The sequence below is a fragment of the Chaetomium strumarium genome (assembly GCF_033439665.1).
Source record: "Chaetomium strumarium strain CBS 333.67 chromosome Unknown B0T15scaffold_6, whole genome shotgun sequence".
Classification (NCBI taxonomy): domain Eukaryota; kingdom Fungi; phylum Ascomycota; class Sordariomycetes; order Sordariales; family Chaetomiaceae; genus Chaetomium; species Chaetomium strumarium.
In genome coordinates, this window is record NW_026944434.1 from 1,978,957 (window position 1) to 1,995,353 (window position 16,397).

Consider the following 16,397-nt stretch of genomic DNA (forward strand, 5'->3'; position numbering starts at 1 on the left):
CAGCCGCAACCTCTTTTGTTGCATATGCGCCTCAGTTCCGGACCCCTGCAACATCGCTATACGACAAAGTACCTATGTATCTCTCCTCACTGGGACGGTCGTGTGTATCCTCCCTAACAAGGAGCGCGCGACCATCCCACCTCTTCTTGCAAGGTCTTCGCGTTCCAGCCGTCCTGCAACAGTCCCAGACCCAGGCCCGATGGAGTTCACACTCGCCCATGGGCTCGCCGCCAACGGAGCCCAGGAAAAAGGTCACCATCGGCAAGCTCCGGGCCATGCACAGGAAGGGGGAACCCATCACCATGATCACCGCCCACGACTTCCCTAGTGCCCATGTCGCCGACGCCGCTGATATAGACGTCATCCTTGTCGGGGACAGCCTCGCCATGGTCGCACTGGGGATGGAGGACACGAGCGAAATCGTGGTGGAGGAGATGCTCCTGCACTGCCGGTCCGTTGCGCGTGCGACCAAGTCTGCGTTTGTTGTATGTTTGCTTCCCAGTTAACCCTCCCCTATCTCCCCGTCGGCCCCCTTGTATCCCTCTGGACCTTCTTCTTTCGGTTTGCCAACCATGTCCTTCTGCCAGGTTGGAGATCTGCCCATGGGCTCCTATGAGGCTGGGCCCACGCAAGCTCTCCAGACGGCAATCCGTTTCGTCAAGGAGGGCCGCATGCAGGGTGTCAAGCTCGAGGGCGGTAAAGAGATGGTCCCCGCCATACAGAAAATCACCACTGCTGGGATACCAGTCCTTGGCCATGTAGGTTTGACCCCACAGCGGCAGAATATGCTGGGAGGCTTCCGCGTCCAGGGCAAGACCGCAGCCAGTGCGATGGAGGTACTCGACGATGCTCTCGCCGTCCAAAAAGCTGGATGTTTCGCGGTTGTTCTAGAAGCGGTCCCGGCCGAAGTTGCCGCCATCGTCACCCAGAAATTGTCCATCCCGACCATCGGAATAGGCGCCGGAAATGGCTGCTCGGGCCAAGTGCTTGTCCAGATCGACATGACAGGCAATTCTCCACCTGGGAGGCACCTCCCCAAATTTGTCAAGAAGTACGGTGATGTCTGGTCCGAGAGCCTCCGGGCTATCAAGACATACCGAGAAGAGGTGAAGACTCGGCAATATCCGGCCCCTGAGCACACCTATCCGATCGCGAAGGAGGAGCTGGAGGGGTTTGCCGAAGCCGTCAAGGGGATATGACAGTGCGTCCTGCTGCATTTCCGGCGTAAAAGATATGGGTTAAGCGTTGTGATAAGCGGCCATAGCGACGTCGGCGGCATTTTGATAGCCATTTTTTTTTTTTTTTTTTGGCGCATAGCATCTGTTACGCCCGAGTCTAGTAGTGGCTTGTTCCTCGGACTCACTCCGATGTAATCCTGGCATGTTAGACAGAACTTTTGTCATAAACAAAATATCATCCGAGACTACCCAAACGCGGGCGTCATTGAATACGCGACGTTGAGATGGTCGTTGGAGTCCTTAAAGCACTGCGAGGCATCAACACCATAGGTTACCCCTGAAGCCCTATACAATAATGCCAAAAGAGACACTCACCCGCCACAAGTTACCCACCACCTCATCAAGCGCCGGCGCAAAGGTGCTGTTGACGTACAGAAACACGCTCTCCGTCTCACTGACTTTGAGCGTCTTCCTGAGATAGGCCACAACCGACTCAAACTTATGTGCACTCGCAACCTTGACAAGCTCTCGTCGGATCGGCGGCGCTGACCCGACAGGCTTGAAGCGCACTACAACTTTTTCCTGGGGAAAGGCTCCGGCGGCCGCGAGAGCGGCACTGGCGTCACGCGGGAGCGTCATCAAAACTGTGGATGCGGTCATGGTGAGGGGAAGGTCCGGGGACTCTCGTCCTTCGAGAACAGGAGATGCGGGCGGCGAGTTGTTGCCCGGTGAGGCCACGAGATTTGGAGGTGGTGAAGCCATCTTAATGTGCGCTTTCTCTGGGGACACAAGGAAAACAAGGTTAGATTCGCTGCCGCAGAATACCCGAAGTGATTCTTGAAAGCTCTTACTTGGGATGAAGCTCCTCAGGTCAGACAGCCCCGCCGATCCAACCTCTAGGGAGGTGTCGAAGGGTTAGGGTTCAGTAAGATACCCTCCCCAGATTCCATTTTCACTCTCTTTTTGCGTAGATGCATCTGTGGCCCTCTGCTTCAGGACGATCAGAAGAGAGGTCTGTAAAGTGTCAAACATTGTTCTCATTCTTGACCCTTCAATCTCTTGGATAATATTCGTACGCTCTCCTCCTTTGAGGTTGCACCCAAGGCCAGCGCCTGTCGGAATATCAAAAGCCCCGCTGTGGCTCGCGCGTGTCGGTTTGCATGGATTGAGCTGCAGCCGCTGACTCGAGTCGAATCCAGACCGCCGTCGGCCCGTCGGTAAGGCTGATGAGCCACATCTGAGGCTGCACCATGGAGAGATGGCGCTCTCACTAGCCACTCTTTCTTGGCAGGGTCCAGTAATGCTATTCAGACCAGAACCTTTGATATTCCACATAGATTTATCAAGCTCGAGGCTTGCGCAAGTGGAACACCGCAAAACAACAACAACAAACGATTAACGGTTACTTTTGCCGCTTGCGTTATGATATAGGTAGGCTCATAACCAGGCATCCATGTTATGGTTTGGATTAAGAGCTTTCTGATTATTAAAACTTAAAAGACGATCGGGAAGTGTTGACTTCCATGTGCGGTTACTATGATGGTTACGTATGCTCAAGCATTCCGTAAACAGGCAAGGGCAAGTAAAATTATCTGCGTCCAAAGTCAGAGTAGCTGTGCTGGCAGAGTGGGTCTCGTGCCCCTCGCTGCCTTCCCAAAGACAAAAAGTGGCATGATTTTCTGGTCAAATCGGCTCAAAATCGAAAGCACCTGCGTCACGTCGCCAGGGTCCCGATTGGACTTTTGGATGGAGCGAATCTTTGTCCCAGCGTAGAGTATCAGGCCATTTCAGCAATATCTGAGCGGCGCCAGACCAATCGGTAATGCCCTCTGCGCCAGGGCCCGAGCAAGCCTCCAAAAATGTTAACTGTTCGCGATAACGACGGTGAGTTATTGAGATGGGAGCTCAGCGAGTTAAGCATCAACCACGCAGTCTTGAGGTATCAGTTGGTCTCCTACACTACCCGTGGTACCTTAGCAAGGACACCTCAGTTCTGCTGCTACGCTAGACCCCTCGTTCACCCGTTCCTGATTGCCACCGCCTACCTTCCAGGTAGGTAGTCGTGGAACGACTGCCCTTGCCCCGAGTTGCAGGTTGCCGGGGTGCCGCGCTCAACCATCTCCAACTGTTTCCGATCCCCAGTCTCTATTGTCTTCGTAACTGCAACTTTCGTCTCTCACTGATTAACCGCCTGATATCGTATGCTCGGCCCGTTGACGGTCCTAATCGGTGACGGAAATCAACATCACTGCCCCGACAGAAGCTGCGCCCCTGCTCAAACTCATTCTAGATCCGCTGCCCCTGTCTTGTGTATCCCGTTTCTCATCTGCATTTCGGGGTCCTGGTCCGCACGGCAATACATGCCCGCGCTGTCCCACGATAATATTTCGCCATCTGGCGCCCTTCCTCCCCGATTCCCGCTTTGGTGAATCCCATGGATACAAGCCTGTCGTCGTCCCCCGCCGACTCCTCCTGATCATCCTCGTGCTGGATGTCGCCTCTCAAGAGTCAAGCCCATCCATCTCACCCGTGGGCCCCACAGCACTCTCGCAAACATCACATCGGAAACCCCTCACCCTTCGTTCTTGACAACGTTCGTCTCAGTCCCGAAAGGCTCTCTGCGCTTGACCGCCTGGTTCATAACATTTTGGCAGCAACGTTGGGATCTCATTCGGCGTGGGCGTCGGTCGGAAGGCCACTCACAGTTCCTAGTGTTTATCGCAACACTTGGTTGAGATAGGGTTCACTTCATCGGCCGCCCCTGACACAACAAACTTCTTCTCACAACCACTTCACTTCCCTCATCTCGGTCACGCCATACGGCATGCCAGTTGATAATGGACTCAGACCCGCTTAAACACCTCGAGTTCTTCTCGATGCCCAACAATCAGGTACGGTCATTCACAAGCGGCATATCGTCCTTTCGCTTACACTGCCCAGACAGTCAACCCTGTTGATCAACCCTTCTTGGGCCGGTCTTCAGCACAATCCTCTTCAATATGGGACACCGCAGGACTAGAGGCCGGTCTTGCCGCGTCGCCGTCCACGGCACCTACCAGCTTATCACTCGATTCTGTCACTCAGCCGTCCCCTCTTACCGGACTCACAACCATGTCCATGTCCTCCGACCTCACATCAAGATCAAGACCATCGACGCAGGGAATCCAGTCACGGCCCATCCGACCCGCGCGTGGCCCTAGCTCTAGAGATACGCACGAGAGGAAACGGTCGAGGCTTAGCATAGACGCAACCACACCTCTCGACTCTGTTGACTACTGGATCGACTTCGATAAGGACGACGGTCTCACCAGCGTTCCTGAGGGATTTGAGCCCCCCAGTCAAACCGTGGAGGGAAAGGGCAAAGGCCCCACGACGAGCGGGTGAGTGAGCGTGAGCCACGAGAGATGTCCTGTCAACCACCCGTACTTTTCCTCGGGAGTGGCATCGCGACTGACGTATTGAAGACCCACAAATCCCACTCCTCAGCCTTCCGGGCTGAAACAGGATGATTTCTTCGACGACAGCGCGCTCGACAACGCGTTGTCCGATGACGATGACGGCTTTTCGTCCATCAACGTCGCTGATCAGCTTTCCAAGATCGACACGGCGCCGCCTCAGGAGGTTCCACCACGCGAAGGTCTGTATTCGACACCGCTGAGCTGGGAGAGGCCACAGCCCGGGATACGCATGGACTCCTTAATCGGTTTCCACGGCCCATCCCTCAATGAAGCCGAGCAGAGACGCCTAATCGCTATCGCCATGAACCCGGGGCCAAGTATGGGTGGACTTGGGTCGAACATCAACCTCAACTTCAGCGGCCTAGCTCCTGGTATCCCAATGACGTTTGGAACCGGCTTGGGAAGCAGTGGGGTGGGCGAAGGTCCTAAACCCGTATCCCCGCCACAGCCACCGGCGGCGCCGCCCCGTCCGGCCCCGCCAAATCCGCCGAAGAAGCAGGGGAGTGTGAGTGACAAGGGAAAGGAGAAGCCGAAATCAGGGGACCGGACGGCACACAACGACATTGAGCGAAAATATCGGACAAACTTGAAGGACAAGATTGCCGAGTTGCGAGATGCCGTGCCTACGCTGCGGACAATATCGGAGAACGGGGGCGAGGAAGAAGGGGCACAGCCTCAAAGGACGGCCAAGGTCAGCAAGGTGTGTGGATCTAGCGGGCTTTTGGCTTGTTGGAGGTTACTAACATGGGCATAAGGGGACTGTTCTGACAAAAGCAACTGAGTACATACATTTCCTTGAACGACGGAACAAGCAGATCATGCAGGAGCACCGAGACCTCTCGCGACGCCTCCAAGCGTTTGAGCAGCTGCTGAATGCAACGGCACGGTCGTCATACACCATGCCAACCTACAGCAGGACGTTATTCGACCCAAGAGGGTTCTGCTAACACTACTCCGTCTCGACCATATTACTCACCTCTCGATATTTCCTTCTCTGTATATATGCATTTGACGATTTCTTCATTTCTCGCCACTCCATCTTTCCATTACCACGCATATAATTCGGTAACGGAACTTGGGAGCGAAACGGACCGCTTGGGCATTCTCTGCGGCATGGACGCGCATGTTGCATCTTCCTCACGACGTGTTGTGCCTTTAAAAGTTGGGAATGATGCGATAAACGGAAGAAAGGAGGGCAAAACTGGGCCTATAGCCGCCATGACCTGTTCAAGCGTTTTTTTATCATGTCTTGTTAGCTAGCACTGATCTGCTTTCCCTGTGTCTCTTGTCCTCATGGTGGCGAAGCCGGCACGCCTGGAGTTTCGGTTGGCATCGTGATTCGCTGGGGGTCATCGCGTCCCTCGTCCTTCCACATATACGCTGCTAAGGTTGATGGGATAGAAGCGCTATGGAGCCAGTATTTCTGCATTTTGTTGGTGGCAGGTGGCTTTTCTCCTTCAATGGGTATATCAGACCCAAGATCGGGCGAACGAGTGCGAAACGGGGGTGGGTAAAAGGACCGGAAGACATGAAGACCCCCGGGAGGAACGGTCTAGATACCCATCAATCTATCTCGCACAAACCCCCAATGACTGCTAGTGTACACGGTGATGACTAAACCGCTGCTATACACACAACGATGAACGTGACCCTACCCCTACCTCAGTGCTTCAATATCCTCGACCTCCTTGACTGCTTCAGGCGTCAACACGACCGGCCCGTCATCATTTACGCACACACTATCCTCGATCCTGACGGCCAGCCCCCTGAAATGCTTCGGAAACCGCTCGTCATCCGGCACGTACACGCCGGGCTCGATAGTCACACAATGGCCCGCCCGCAGCGGCATCGATCGCGGATACCCCGGCACATCATGAACATCCAACCCAACATAATGACCGACATGGTGCGGGAACAGCATCCCAATGACATCCGTCTTCCACCCAAACTCAAACCCCAACTTCTCCAGTTCCTCCTGAAGCGCCCGCTCCGCCGCGCGATGGATCTCGTCCAGCGACAGGCCGCTGCTCGCCCTGCACAGCGCGACACTCATCCTCTGTACGCGCAGCACCGCGCTGTACAGATCCCGCTGCGCCGCGCCGAACTTCCCGCCGACCGGCCACACCCGCGTGATGTCGGTGATGTACCACCCATACTCCCCGCCCGCGTCCACCAGCACCGTCTCGCCCTCCCGCAGCAGCGCCGTGTTCTGCGTGTAGTGGATCATCCGGCCCCGCGAGCCGCCCGCCACCACGGGCACGTAGGCCGGGCCGGACAGGCCGTCCTGCGTGAAGGCGTAGGATAGGTACGCGTCCAGGTCCTTCTCGCTCGTCCACGCGCGCCGCATGGCCGAGGTCAGGGCGCGGCCGGATACGCGCCCTGCGTGGCGCATGACGGCGATCTCGGCCGGGGATTTGATGGCGCGCAGCGGGTTGATCTGCGGGGCGAGGGGTACTGCGGAGATGCGGGTTTGCAGGGAGCGGAGGACTGAGGTGAGAGAGGTTGAGGGAGAGGAGGAGGGAGAGGAGGCGTCCTGCGTGTGCAGGGGTACGTCGGCGTAGATGCGGGAGGCATCGCGGAGGAGCGGGGGCAGCAGGGTGGAGATGTCGGCGATGTCGCCTGTTGAGTCGGCGTTGAAGACGTCTTCGGCTGCGCGGAGGCCGGACCAGGGCCCGGACCACTGCTCCGCGAAGGCATCTTTGGGCCGGCAGAAGAGGTGGAAGGTGTAGTCGCCTAGGGAGGGGCCGGTTTTGCGGATGACGGCGAGGGACTGAGGCTCTGAGAAGCCGGTCAAGTAGAGAAAGTTGGATTCCTGCCGGAACGGGTAGAAGACGGCCCCCGAGCGGTACTTGACCTCGGCAGAGGGCAGGACGGCCACGGCGCCCTCGGGTAGGCTGAAGGCGAGCTTGGCACGGCGGTCGGCATACTCTTGGGCCGTGATGCCGGGAGTTACTACGAAGCACCGTTAGTTAGGAATACATTATTGTCTAAGCGTAGCACACAACATACTCTCACCGGGCTTGAGGATGTGAGGGTGAGTCTCATGGACAGGTTGGCCGAATTCGAGCTCGGCTGCTGAAATGGACGTTGCGTAGCTGCGTCTCTTTGGTATCCCCCGCAGAAACTGTGTGGAAGTCCATGTATTCAGAGGCCTGTGTAATTGCCGCAAAACAGACCTTAGGAGCCTCATATTTAACTTATTAGGGTGATGGATGAATGAGAGACTGTAAGTGAGGCTAACAAACTGAGAGTTGCAGTGGACCTATCCAATCCCCTGATTCTCTGCAAAGCCCACCACTGGCATTCTACAGCGGTTAGCAAGACAGTGCTTGACCCAATACAGCACTAACAGAAGAACCCGGAGGTAGATGCCCCTTTTCATCCATTTTTAAATTCCAACACAGTAAGTACCGGTAAAGGCAATCCAAATCGCCAATATTGACTCTGCCCTACGTTATCTGCGGACCTACCTAGTTAATACCGAGTACTATGTCATAAAAGAGGCGGAACACCTTGAGACTGCCTACTTGGTAGGTACGGAGTACGGACTACACAGTACCTAACGTACCATGTGGGTACGGTGTGGTATGTATGATGTAATTACCTTACCGGGTACGTTCTGTCTAATGACCTACTGCCACAGTATGCAAGCCGTGCTAATAAGCCAGGTCTCTGACCTGCTGTTCCTATTGTCGAATTGTAGGTTGCAGTGTGGGTGACTTGTGGCGAGTTGGTGCGTGCACTGCGATGTTTGCCTGTGCTAGGAAATCGGATGACAGAAGTCCCAATTGAGCCGTTGCTGTGAGCGACAGAATTGGCCTGCTACCAACCGCGTAGGTGGGGCCAAAGTTTGTTGTGCTCCGCGAAGCAGGCTTAGCTCGCTGGAGCTCGGGCCACTTTCTGCTGCCTTTTTGAGACTCCGCGATCCGCCACCACAAAAGCCCTTCCCTGCACGGATTGGACACTCACCTACCAAACGACTGACGCCTTTGCCGACCTTCTGCTGTGCAGACCAAAGATCTGTCGACTGCGTGGCATGTGCAATTGACCGCGATATCTTCTGCACCAACATTGCCGGGGTGTTTTACGGTGCACGGCGGGTAAAGCGTGGTCTGCACAAGTCGCGTGTTCCGTCATCTCACGTGTCTGTGCCGACTTGGGGTTGACTGGGCGTCCACATATGGCAGCAGCATTTCTAGCTATCTCCAGCCTCCGCTCAACACCCGGCCATGTCTACCAGGAGGGTTCCCCTGTCCTACAGCAATCCGAATATTCTCAATTCCCCTGCGCGAGTTGGGTCGGCTGTCGGCAATGGCATCAAGAAGGGCCGCACTCACGCAGAGTCGGTGCGGGAGGAGCCGTACGGCCAACCTCCGCCCGCGAAGCGACAGATGATTGACCGCGGCGTGGCTTCACCAACCGCAACTAGGGCCACCCGGGCTATCGTCCATCGAACAGCTTCCCGGGCCACGGGAGCCACCACCGCCACGACCAACAGAGCGACCCACACTACGACTTACGGGCATACCCAGGAGGAGCTGATTAGTCTCCAGGCATGGACCACTCATACCCGTGCTCGCTTTCCCAAGATGGTGTTCTACTTCGAGAGCATCCCCGACGAGCTGCGGCCCAAACTGGCTAAGCAGGTTAGCCGCCTTGGTGCTGTAGGTCGCCCCCACCCCCCCAAAAAAACACGCTTTGTTTAGTGCCCACGTGAGCACAGATGCTTACCGGCCACCTCTCACAGCGCGAAGAGAAGTTCTTCTCCATCGACATTACCCACGTCGTCACCACCCGAACGATCCCGTCCGAGAAGCCGAAGGGAGAGCAAGATGGCCGGGCTGAGGGTCAGGGGGACCGCGAGCAGCCGAGGACGATCGACCCGTCTCTTCTCAATCGCCCCGCGGATCCCACAAGGAGGAAGCTGGTGTTCGATACGGCCTCGAGCGGGAGACCCGGTGCCCCCAAGACGCGCAGTGTGGATGTTCTGGACCGGGCTCGCGAGATGGGCAAGAAGATCTGGTCATTGGAGAAATTGCAGAAGATCCTGAAGATGCTGCTGGAAACCGACCCGCGCTTGGCCGCTGCTGGGGGTTACGACCACGGGAGTACACAGAGCACAACCACAAAGGTGGCAACCGGCCATCCCGACATAAAGAGGCTCCTCGACGAGGAACGTGTCCATGGCCCCTCGGATCGAGACCCGACGGTCCCGGGCAAGGAACTGTACACCTTCAAGGGGTATTACATCTATGTGTACGATCTCGAGGAGAAGACCAAGCCGATCATGGCCCGCGAATTCCGCAAGGGAGCGGACCCAACGGATGGAGAGTGGCCCCAGTTCCGGTCCGCGTCGCACGGCCGCTGTCCCTTTGTGATCGACGAGAACTACGACGCCGCGGAAAAGGAAGACCGGGAACGGGACCGAGCTCGAGCCAAGGCGCGGGCTGCCAGAGCTGCCGCCGAAGATGCTGTTGATCCGGCAGCCCAGCAACCGAAGGCTTCCGAGGCCCCTCCGCCAAAGCCGGCAACAGGCAAGCGCACCCTGTCGCAGATGGAAGATGGGCATAACCGGGGGATGGCAAACGTTCGGGAGACCGTGTTGCTCGACCGGTCCAAGATCTCCAATCCGCCTGTCTTTGACTTCCAGTCCCAGAACGCGTTTGTCAGCCAGGCGAAGGCCGGCCGCTTCGTCGCCGGTGAACCGGTGGCATCCGGCTTGCAGCCGTCCAACATCACATCGGCCATCCGGTCCCAGATGATCTCCTCCACTACTGGTGGTGTACTGGGAGCCAAAGCGGGGACGAGCAAGGAGATCCATGGGCTGCAAAGGAAAGTCGTTCTACAAAGGACCGGTACTTCTGCGCAGGCTCAGGATCTTAGCTCTGTCCGGAGAGGCGAGACAAGCCATAACGGTACCACGTTCGGCCGGTCAGCCAGCGTCACCGGAGTAACAAGCCGGAGACTCGACCCTTTCGTGGACGAAGAGAGGTTAAAGGAGCAGGAGAAGCTGCGGAGGACCGTCAGTGTCCCCGTCTCGCAGCCCAAGCCGAAGCGCGATCCCAAACCGGGGTACTGCGAGAATTGCCAGGATAAGTTCGCTGATTTTGAAGAGGTTCGTCTGGCAGCCCTCGTTCTTGTTCTTGCTGTTCCCCTTGCTCGTGAGCCTATTGACTAACTTCCTGCCTGCAGCACATCGTCTCCCGCAAGCACCGCAAGTTTGCAGAGAACGATGAAAACTGGACGCAGCTCGACGCGCTCCTCTCGCAGCTCAAGCGTGTACCCCGATACTAAGGCAGTTCTCCTACACGGACCATAACGCACCGCTCTTTTGCCACATCTGCAACCTCGATGCTTCCTCGCCGTTTCGACGCTCTCTCTCAACTGGGCCCAATTTCTTTGCTACTGTTTGCTTTGCTCTGTTAGAACTGGCTGGGTCTGTCTATACAGTTCTATCCCTTTTACGCTTCTTTGTCTTGACTTGTGATCACGGACCAGCATCTGCATCGCACGGCACCATCCGGCATAGCATTAGGGGGCGATCTCGGTCAAAGCGAGTACGTATTTTTGACGCATTTTTGGGCGTGGATGTCTTCGGATTTGGGGGTTGCTTAGGGGCGTTCTGCGTGTTTTGCTTTTGGCGGCCCTCCTTTTCATTTATCCCAGGACAAGACAAGGCGAGACGGCTGCTCAAACATCTCATGTTGGGCATAGAAGGCGGCGGAATGTGTGTCAAGTAAGGCTGGGTTCGAGGGGGAGGGGGTGGAGTGGATGGGGCCGGATGTTGGCATCAAGGGGGTTGGCTGTTCAACAGGTATGTCCTGGGTCGTATGGGCACACACAGCTGGTGATCAGACTCTGTGTTGAGAGAAAGGGCCCGACCCGAGATGTCGGCTGCCCGCGGCGGCGTGTAGGGTGATGCCACGGTGATTCGTGGCCGGTGTACCTACCGCGGACTATATTATGCTTTGTGCATGTGTATAGTGTATGTTAGGATCATGAGAAAAGATGGCATGGCCTTGTCTTGGTCTTGGATTACTTGTGCAGATGGTTGTCATGGCAATCTAAGGTGAGCTCCCTGTGAATTCTCAAGTATACTAACTTGAACTTGGGATTCCGAAAATGGTTGGGCAAGGTAGTCACAACTTGTGCAAGTGCCCTCCGGCCGGCCTTGCCATTCTTCCGAGTTATCTCGAAGACGGCCCGCGGGGGCGGCTTGCTCTCCTTCAGGTCGCCCCTGCCTCGAGGCCCCCAAGCAAGGCTGAATCGAAGGCGCCGTTGTCATCCGTGCCTAGGAACTTCGAAGCCAGTTCCAGTTTGTCTTGGTTCTTCCGACAATCATTTCCTTACCACAACCACAAACCTCCTCGTTACAACACTTCCGTCAGTTTGCGTTTGACTCGAGAATATTTAGAGGCTTGTGTCCGTATGAGATACCTCTGAGACGCGGCAACCATGAACCTTTCCGTGGGCTTCAAGGAGTGGGCCCAGCGCCACATCCGGTCAAGATTCTTCCCACCGACGCCTCCCACAAAAGCCGGCAATGCGTTGAGATTCGGTATCATGAGCGGGGGCAGTGTTGCGTAAGGTGCCAGCTGCATCCTGTGGCGCCGGCTCACTCTGGACTGACGTGCCGTCCACACAGGCCGGAAGTGCTGATCGATCCGGCAAGACTCCATCCGGAAGTCGTTGTTGCTGCGGTTGTTGCCGCAACAAATTCCGCGAGGGCTGAACGGTTCGCCAAAGAACACGGTATCCCCAGGGTTCTCACGAGTTTTGATGGTACGGGGTGTCATTCATATCCCAACATCCAACGGGCGCACTTCGAAAACAAGAGGTTACAAACTGACGTGTCCAGAGCTCATCAACGACCCGACAATCGATGCGGTCTACATCGGCGCGGGCAGTCAGCAGTATAAATTGGCCTAGAATGCCCTCGAACGCGGTAAACACGTCCTGCTCGACACACCCTCCGCATGCGCTGAAGTGGACGCACAACGCCTCTTCCACTCCTTCCCGATCCTGCGACCAGACGGCCCCGTCTTCCTGGAAGCAATCCCCTACCGCTTCCACCCGAGTTGGATCGAATTCCAGCGCCGCATTGACAAATACCGCGTCTCGGAGGTCAGAGTCACCGTGATGACGCCCGTCGCCTCGAATGCTGCTCCGGGAAACGCCAGGTTCATGGCGGAGCAGTCGGGCAGCGCAAGGATGGGGCCGGCATATGCGTTCTCGATCCTGCAGGGCATCTTTGGATTTGGCGTGCCAAGATGTGAGCAATGGAATGTGTCGCAGTCGCCGCCGTAGCACGGGGTCGACGAATATTCCGCCATGTTTCGGATTCAGCTCAACGGCAGGCGCACGGCAAGGGCCGTGGTGAGAGGGATGAAGGCCTGGCATTTTGCGAGACATACCGTAGCCGAGGTGGTGGTCGTGCACAGCAGGGTAGAAGAAACGCACGCGGACCCGAAGGCAGGCAAGAATCTGTACAAGACGAGGACGGTGAGACTATACTTCTCATGGGGGAGGCCTGCGCGGAATCAAGTCGAGGTCGAGGATGTGCGTGTCGTGCAGGATGAGAAGAACGGAGAATTCCTTGACCGGCGCAAGACCGTGAAAAGGCGGACGCCTTACACGCTGCGGGAAGTGTCCTTGGACCGGGACTCGAAGCCGTACTGGACGGCGCCCAAGTACATGCTGGATGAGTTCGTCAACCGCGTGAGAGGGCGTCCGGGCTCTGGTGCTTGGGTCACGACGGCGGACAGTATGGTACTGGCAACGATGGTTGACCTGGCATACAAGAGCTACTTGAAGACGGCCACCCCCCGGACGGTCGACTTCCACGTGCCAGGGCCGGTTTCGCCAAACTCCGTGGAGAATACCGTCAGCAGCTCCTCAGCGTCCGCTCGCCCGGGACACAGATCGGGGCTGAGCGGCCAGCAGAATGAGCTGCAGTCTCACGTCACTTCCCGGTCTAGGAAGCAGGTTCAGAGTGTGAATTGGGGGCCTGTTGGTACTCAATACGCTCGCGCCTGTACCCAGCCTTCCCAGGCTCATGGCAGTCAGGAAGGTGATCAGTCACAAGAAGCGTCCACAGCGGGACCATCTACATTGGCGCGTCCATCCTCCGCGACTAATCCATACTCCGAGCCCCTCCCATCCTCAGTTACAGGCCTGTCCGCACCAGCAGGGATAAGCTCAAGTGCACGCCTGTCAGCCTTGGGCCCGTCTCCATCGGCCCGTCCATCCTCCGAGCCTGTGACACCCTCAGCGCCCGATCCCTCCTCAGCTACAGGCCGGTCCCCACCAGCAGGGATAGCCTCAAGTGCACGCCTGTCAGCTCTGGGTCTGCCGGCATGGGCTGGCCCATCTTCAGAGGCCGGTACGCCGGCAGCGGCCGATCCGTCCGCATACGCTAGTCCATTGCCGGAGGCCGGTCCATCCTCAGGGACTGTTACATCCCCAGCAACACCCGGTCTATTCATAAATACCAGTCTGTCCGCAGATACCGGCCCATCTCAATTGACAGCTCTGCCCTCAGTCACGGGCCCATCTCCGTCAGCCGAATCCTCCGTGGAAGCATATCTATTATCCGCCGCCAGTCCCTCCGCACCGGCTGATCCACCCTCGCCTGTCGGCTCGTCCTCGTCGAGTTCGAACTATGAGGCGGCTCCAACCACACCCACAGGGCTGTCTCCACCGGGGGTGCCCCCCCACCGACAGGTCAATCCCCGAGGGACGATCCATCTCCCCCCGATTCGCGATCCGGGAGGACCCTGCCGGGCCTGCCCGCAGTAAGGGGCGTTGATTCGCTTTATTCGATATCCGAAGTACGTGCCGCTGAGTCTCCAGAGCGAAGTCCTTCGGATCAACAAGGGCAGGCCTTGGACAAGGGGAAAGGCAAAGCAGTGGATTACAGTCAAGGGCCGGCTTCAGGAAAGGGGACCGCCTCCGGCCAGGCGACTACTTCTGGCCGGGTGACTGCCTCCACGCAGACCGAAGCTCCCGATCCAATGACAGCCTCCGGTCAGGGGAGTGCCTCCGGCCAAACGACTACTTCCGGTCAAGGGACTGCCTCCGGCCAGGTGACTACTACTTCCGGTCAAGGGACGACTTCCGGCCAAGCGACTGCCTCTGCTCAGACGGAAGCACCCAGTCAGAGGAGTGCCTCCGGTTCAGGTCAGGAACCAGCTTCCGGTCAGGGGACTACCTCCGGCCAAGCGACTACTTCCAGTCAGGGACCATCTTCCAGTCAGGCGCCGTCTTCCAGTCAGACGCCGTCTTCCAGTCAGGGAGCAGCCTCAGGTCAGCGTCAAACCCACCCTGACGCGGAAATTTTACACATCGACAGCAGCGGCGCCCAACCCCAAAGCGAGAGGCCCGCCGCAACTACTCCCGGAGCTTCGTCTCAGGCGGCGGCGGTGTCTGAAGGCAAAAGGGCATGGCGTCCGCGGATACGCCAGACGCTGAGTCAATGGAAGCAGCGCTGGCTTGGGTATCTTCGCGCCTTGATCAGGCGTGGCGACAACCCCGATGCTGGGGCTGGAGGGATGGTCTGATTCTATGGTATATTTCTCTTTTTTATTTACTTGATACCAGTATTAGTAGGCTGTTAGTAGCGTTCACCTCAGCGAAATAGAAGGAGCGAATAGAATATCTAAACATTGGATTTTAGCCAGTGGTAACATCGATCATATTGAAGGAGATGGTCCGGCTGGTTAAGAGGTTGGATGCCCATCCTCCCAAGGATACTACTGATTGTTTATAACGTGTATGTATTGTGTGTACAGTACATGTACATACCCGGAGCCAGGGCTGAGCATCAGCCGCTGAAGTCAACGGCTCTTTAGTTACCTATCTCGACCGCTGGACTCTGATCCCATATCGGCGGGACATCATGGAACGGGACCGGGGGGGGTCTCGGCAGCATGGACGCGGTTATGGCGGTCATGACACAAAATCCTCACAAACAGTGGCATCCATCTGCAAGGCGCTCCAGCAATCCTTGGTACCGCTTCATGCAATGGGAAGGCCGCACACAAATTTGGGACCTGCAGCCGAACCATGTCTACAGCTTTCCAGGCGCGGCTTGCGCTGACTGCCGGCAGGACCCCTAGTCAGCTTTTGGGACGGCGGCGGAAGACGGTAGCAGGAGAGCGCGGGATGGAAATAGTAGAAAAAAAAAAGTTCAAGGGGGGATGTTGGGGGGCTCGGGGGGTTCTTCACCGCTTCGTGTGAGTAAGCTCTCCGTCTGCTCCGACGTGAGGTGATTGGAGTGGCGAACCTTGTTTGAGGGAGCACCAGAACCAAAATAAGGCGGGCGTTCCGGCCTTGTCTTCCTGCATAAGCTTCAACGCCATGACGTCGTGTGCCCCTGGCCGGCCGTGGGGGTCCCCTTGCTCCGAAATTCTTGTGAATCCGCGGACGGCGCGGGTCGCGGCCAATCTCATAACTTTTGCTTTGATGAAGTTGATGCCTCACGGGTTGAGAAAATTTAGCCTGAGTTTCTTTTCGCCAGAGAGGCGGCGGCGAGAACCCCCACCCCGGCGAGCCCGGCAAACCGCTCCTACATACAAGCCCGGGGCAACCGGATCTAGTGCCGGTCGGGAGTCGGCGGCCGCCGGGATGGATATCGGGATTGCATCGCCCACAAATACATACCTTAGTTACATCAGGCGAAGGAAGACACCACAGAGCTTCTTATTAGCTCGTTAACTGAGACAACCCGATGGTTGCCGAGCATTTGTCGTGTTGTTGGGAT

At 57.0% G+C, this 16,397-nt stretch overlaps 7 protein-coding genes across 7 annotated transcripts; 5 read left to right on the forward strand and 2 right to left on the reverse strand.

The window, feature by feature from the left end:
• Window positions 1-74: 74 nt before the first annotated feature.
• On the forward strand, window positions 75-1,199 carry B0T15DRAFT_401254 (ketopantoate hydroxymethyltransferase-domain-containing protein; the record flags this gene model as incomplete). Its single annotated transcript, XM_062865098.1, has 2 exons — window positions 75-485; window positions 588-1,199. The coding sequence occupies 2 exons, from the start codon at window positions 75-77 to the stop codon at window positions 1,197-1,199; spliced, it is 1,023 nt and encodes a 340-aa protein (XP_062719182.1).
• Window positions 1,200-1,290: 91 nt separating this feature from the next.
• Window positions 1,291-2,298, reverse strand: B0T15DRAFT_540124 (ubiquitin-like autophagy protein Apg12-domain-containing protein). Its single transcript, XM_062869771.1, has 3 exons — window positions 2,030-2,298; window positions 1,554-1,957; window positions 1,291-1,486 (listed from the first exon to the last, which is right to left on the reverse strand). Exons 2-3 carry the CDS (start codon window positions 1,938-1,940, stop codon window positions 1,424-1,426), a joined length of 450 nt encoding a protein of 149 aa, XP_062719183.1. The 5' UTR covers window positions 1,941-1,957; window positions 2,030-2,298; the 3' UTR covers window positions 1,291-1,423.
• Window positions 2,299-3,867: 1,569 nt separating this feature from the next.
• B0T15DRAFT_273768 (uncharacterized protein) lies at window positions 3,868-5,633 on the forward strand. Its single transcript, XM_062863490.1, has 4 exons — window positions 3,868-4,069; window positions 4,119-4,558; window positions 4,643-5,336; window positions 5,392-5,633. The coding sequence occupies exons 1-4, from the start codon at window positions 4,016-4,018 to the stop codon at window positions 5,581-5,583; spliced, it is 1,380 nt and encodes a 459-aa protein (XP_062719184.1). The 5' UTR covers window positions 3,868-4,015; the 3' UTR covers window positions 5,584-5,633.
• Window positions 5,634-6,192: 559 nt separating this feature from the next.
• B0T15DRAFT_420611 (peptidase M24, structural domain-containing protein) lies at window positions 6,193-7,945 on the reverse strand. Its single transcript, XM_062865541.1, has 2 exons — window positions 7,646-7,945; window positions 6,193-7,588 (listed from the first exon to the last, which is right to left on the reverse strand). Exons 1-2 carry the CDS (start codon window positions 7,824-7,826, stop codon window positions 6,294-6,296), a joined length of 1,476 nt encoding a protein of 491 aa, XP_062719185.1. The 5' UTR covers window positions 7,827-7,945; the 3' UTR covers window positions 6,193-6,293.
• A 920-nt stretch (window positions 7,946-8,865) lies between these two features.
• On the forward strand, window positions 8,866-10,930 carry B0T15DRAFT_401720 (Dfp1/Him1, central region-domain-containing protein; the record flags this gene model as incomplete). The annotated part of the gene is made up of 3 exons (XM_062865127.1): window positions 8,866-9,300; window positions 9,384-10,751; window positions 10,829-10,930. The coding sequence occupies 3 exons, from the start codon at window positions 8,866-8,868 to the stop codon at window positions 10,928-10,930; spliced, it is 1,905 nt and encodes a 634-aa protein (XP_062719186.1).
• Window positions 10,931-12,091: 1,161 nt separating this feature from the next.
• B0T15DRAFT_495963 (uncharacterized protein) lies at window positions 12,092-12,943 on the forward strand (the record flags this gene model as incomplete). Its single annotated transcript, XM_062867137.1, has 4 exons — window positions 12,092-12,219; window positions 12,282-12,418; window positions 12,495-12,542; window positions 12,624-12,943. 4 exons carry the CDS (start codon window positions 12,092-12,094, stop codon window positions 12,941-12,943), a joined length of 633 nt encoding a protein of 210 aa, XP_062719187.1.
• B0T15DRAFT_504632 (uncharacterized protein) lies at window positions 12,770-14,963 on the forward strand (the record flags this gene model as incomplete). The annotated part of the gene is made up of 3 exons (XM_062867504.1): window positions 12,770-13,649; window positions 13,787-14,018; window positions 14,744-14,963. The coding sequence occupies exons 1-3, from the start codon at window positions 12,968-12,970 to the stop codon at window positions 14,961-14,963; spliced, it is 1,134 nt and encodes a 377-aa protein (XP_062719188.1). The 5' UTR covers window positions 12,770-12,967.
• Window positions 14,964-16,397: the final 1,434 nt, after the last annotated feature.

What these genes read in the sequence shown, in the direction of transcription:
- B0T15DRAFT_540124 (XM_062869771.1), bottom strand. Translation starts at nt 1,940, where the DNA reads ATGGCTTCACCACCTCCAAATCTCGTGGCCTCACCGGGCAACAACTCG. An exon ending in TGGTGGGTAACTTGTGGCGG is followed by an intron (nt 1,487 to 1,553) that starts GTGAGTGTCTCT and finishes GATGCCTCGCAG; the next exon opens with TGCTTTAAGGACTCCAACGA.
- B0T15DRAFT_273768 (XM_062863490.1), top strand. Translation starts at nt 4,016, where the DNA reads ATGGACTCAGACCCGCTTAAACACCTCGAGTTCTTCTCGATGCCCAAC. An exon ending in TCTCGATGCCCAACAATCAG is followed by an intron (nt 4,070 to 4,118) that starts GTACGGTCATTC and finishes TACACTGCCCAG; the next exon opens with ACAGTCAACCCTGTTGATCA. An exon ending in AAAGGCCCCACGACGAGCGG is followed by an intron (nt 4,559 to 4,642) that starts GTGAGTGAGCGT and finishes GACGTATTGAAG; the next exon opens with ACCCACAAATCCCACTCCTC.
- B0T15DRAFT_420611 (XM_062865541.1), bottom strand. Translation starts at nt 7,826, where the DNA reads ATGAGGCTCCTAAGGTCTGTTTTGCGGCAATTACACAGGCCTCTGAAT. An exon ending in CATCCTCAAGCCCGGTGAGA is followed by an intron (nt 7,589 to 7,645) that starts GTATGTTGTGTG and finishes GGTGCTTCGTAG; the next exon opens with TAACTCCCGGCATCACGGCC.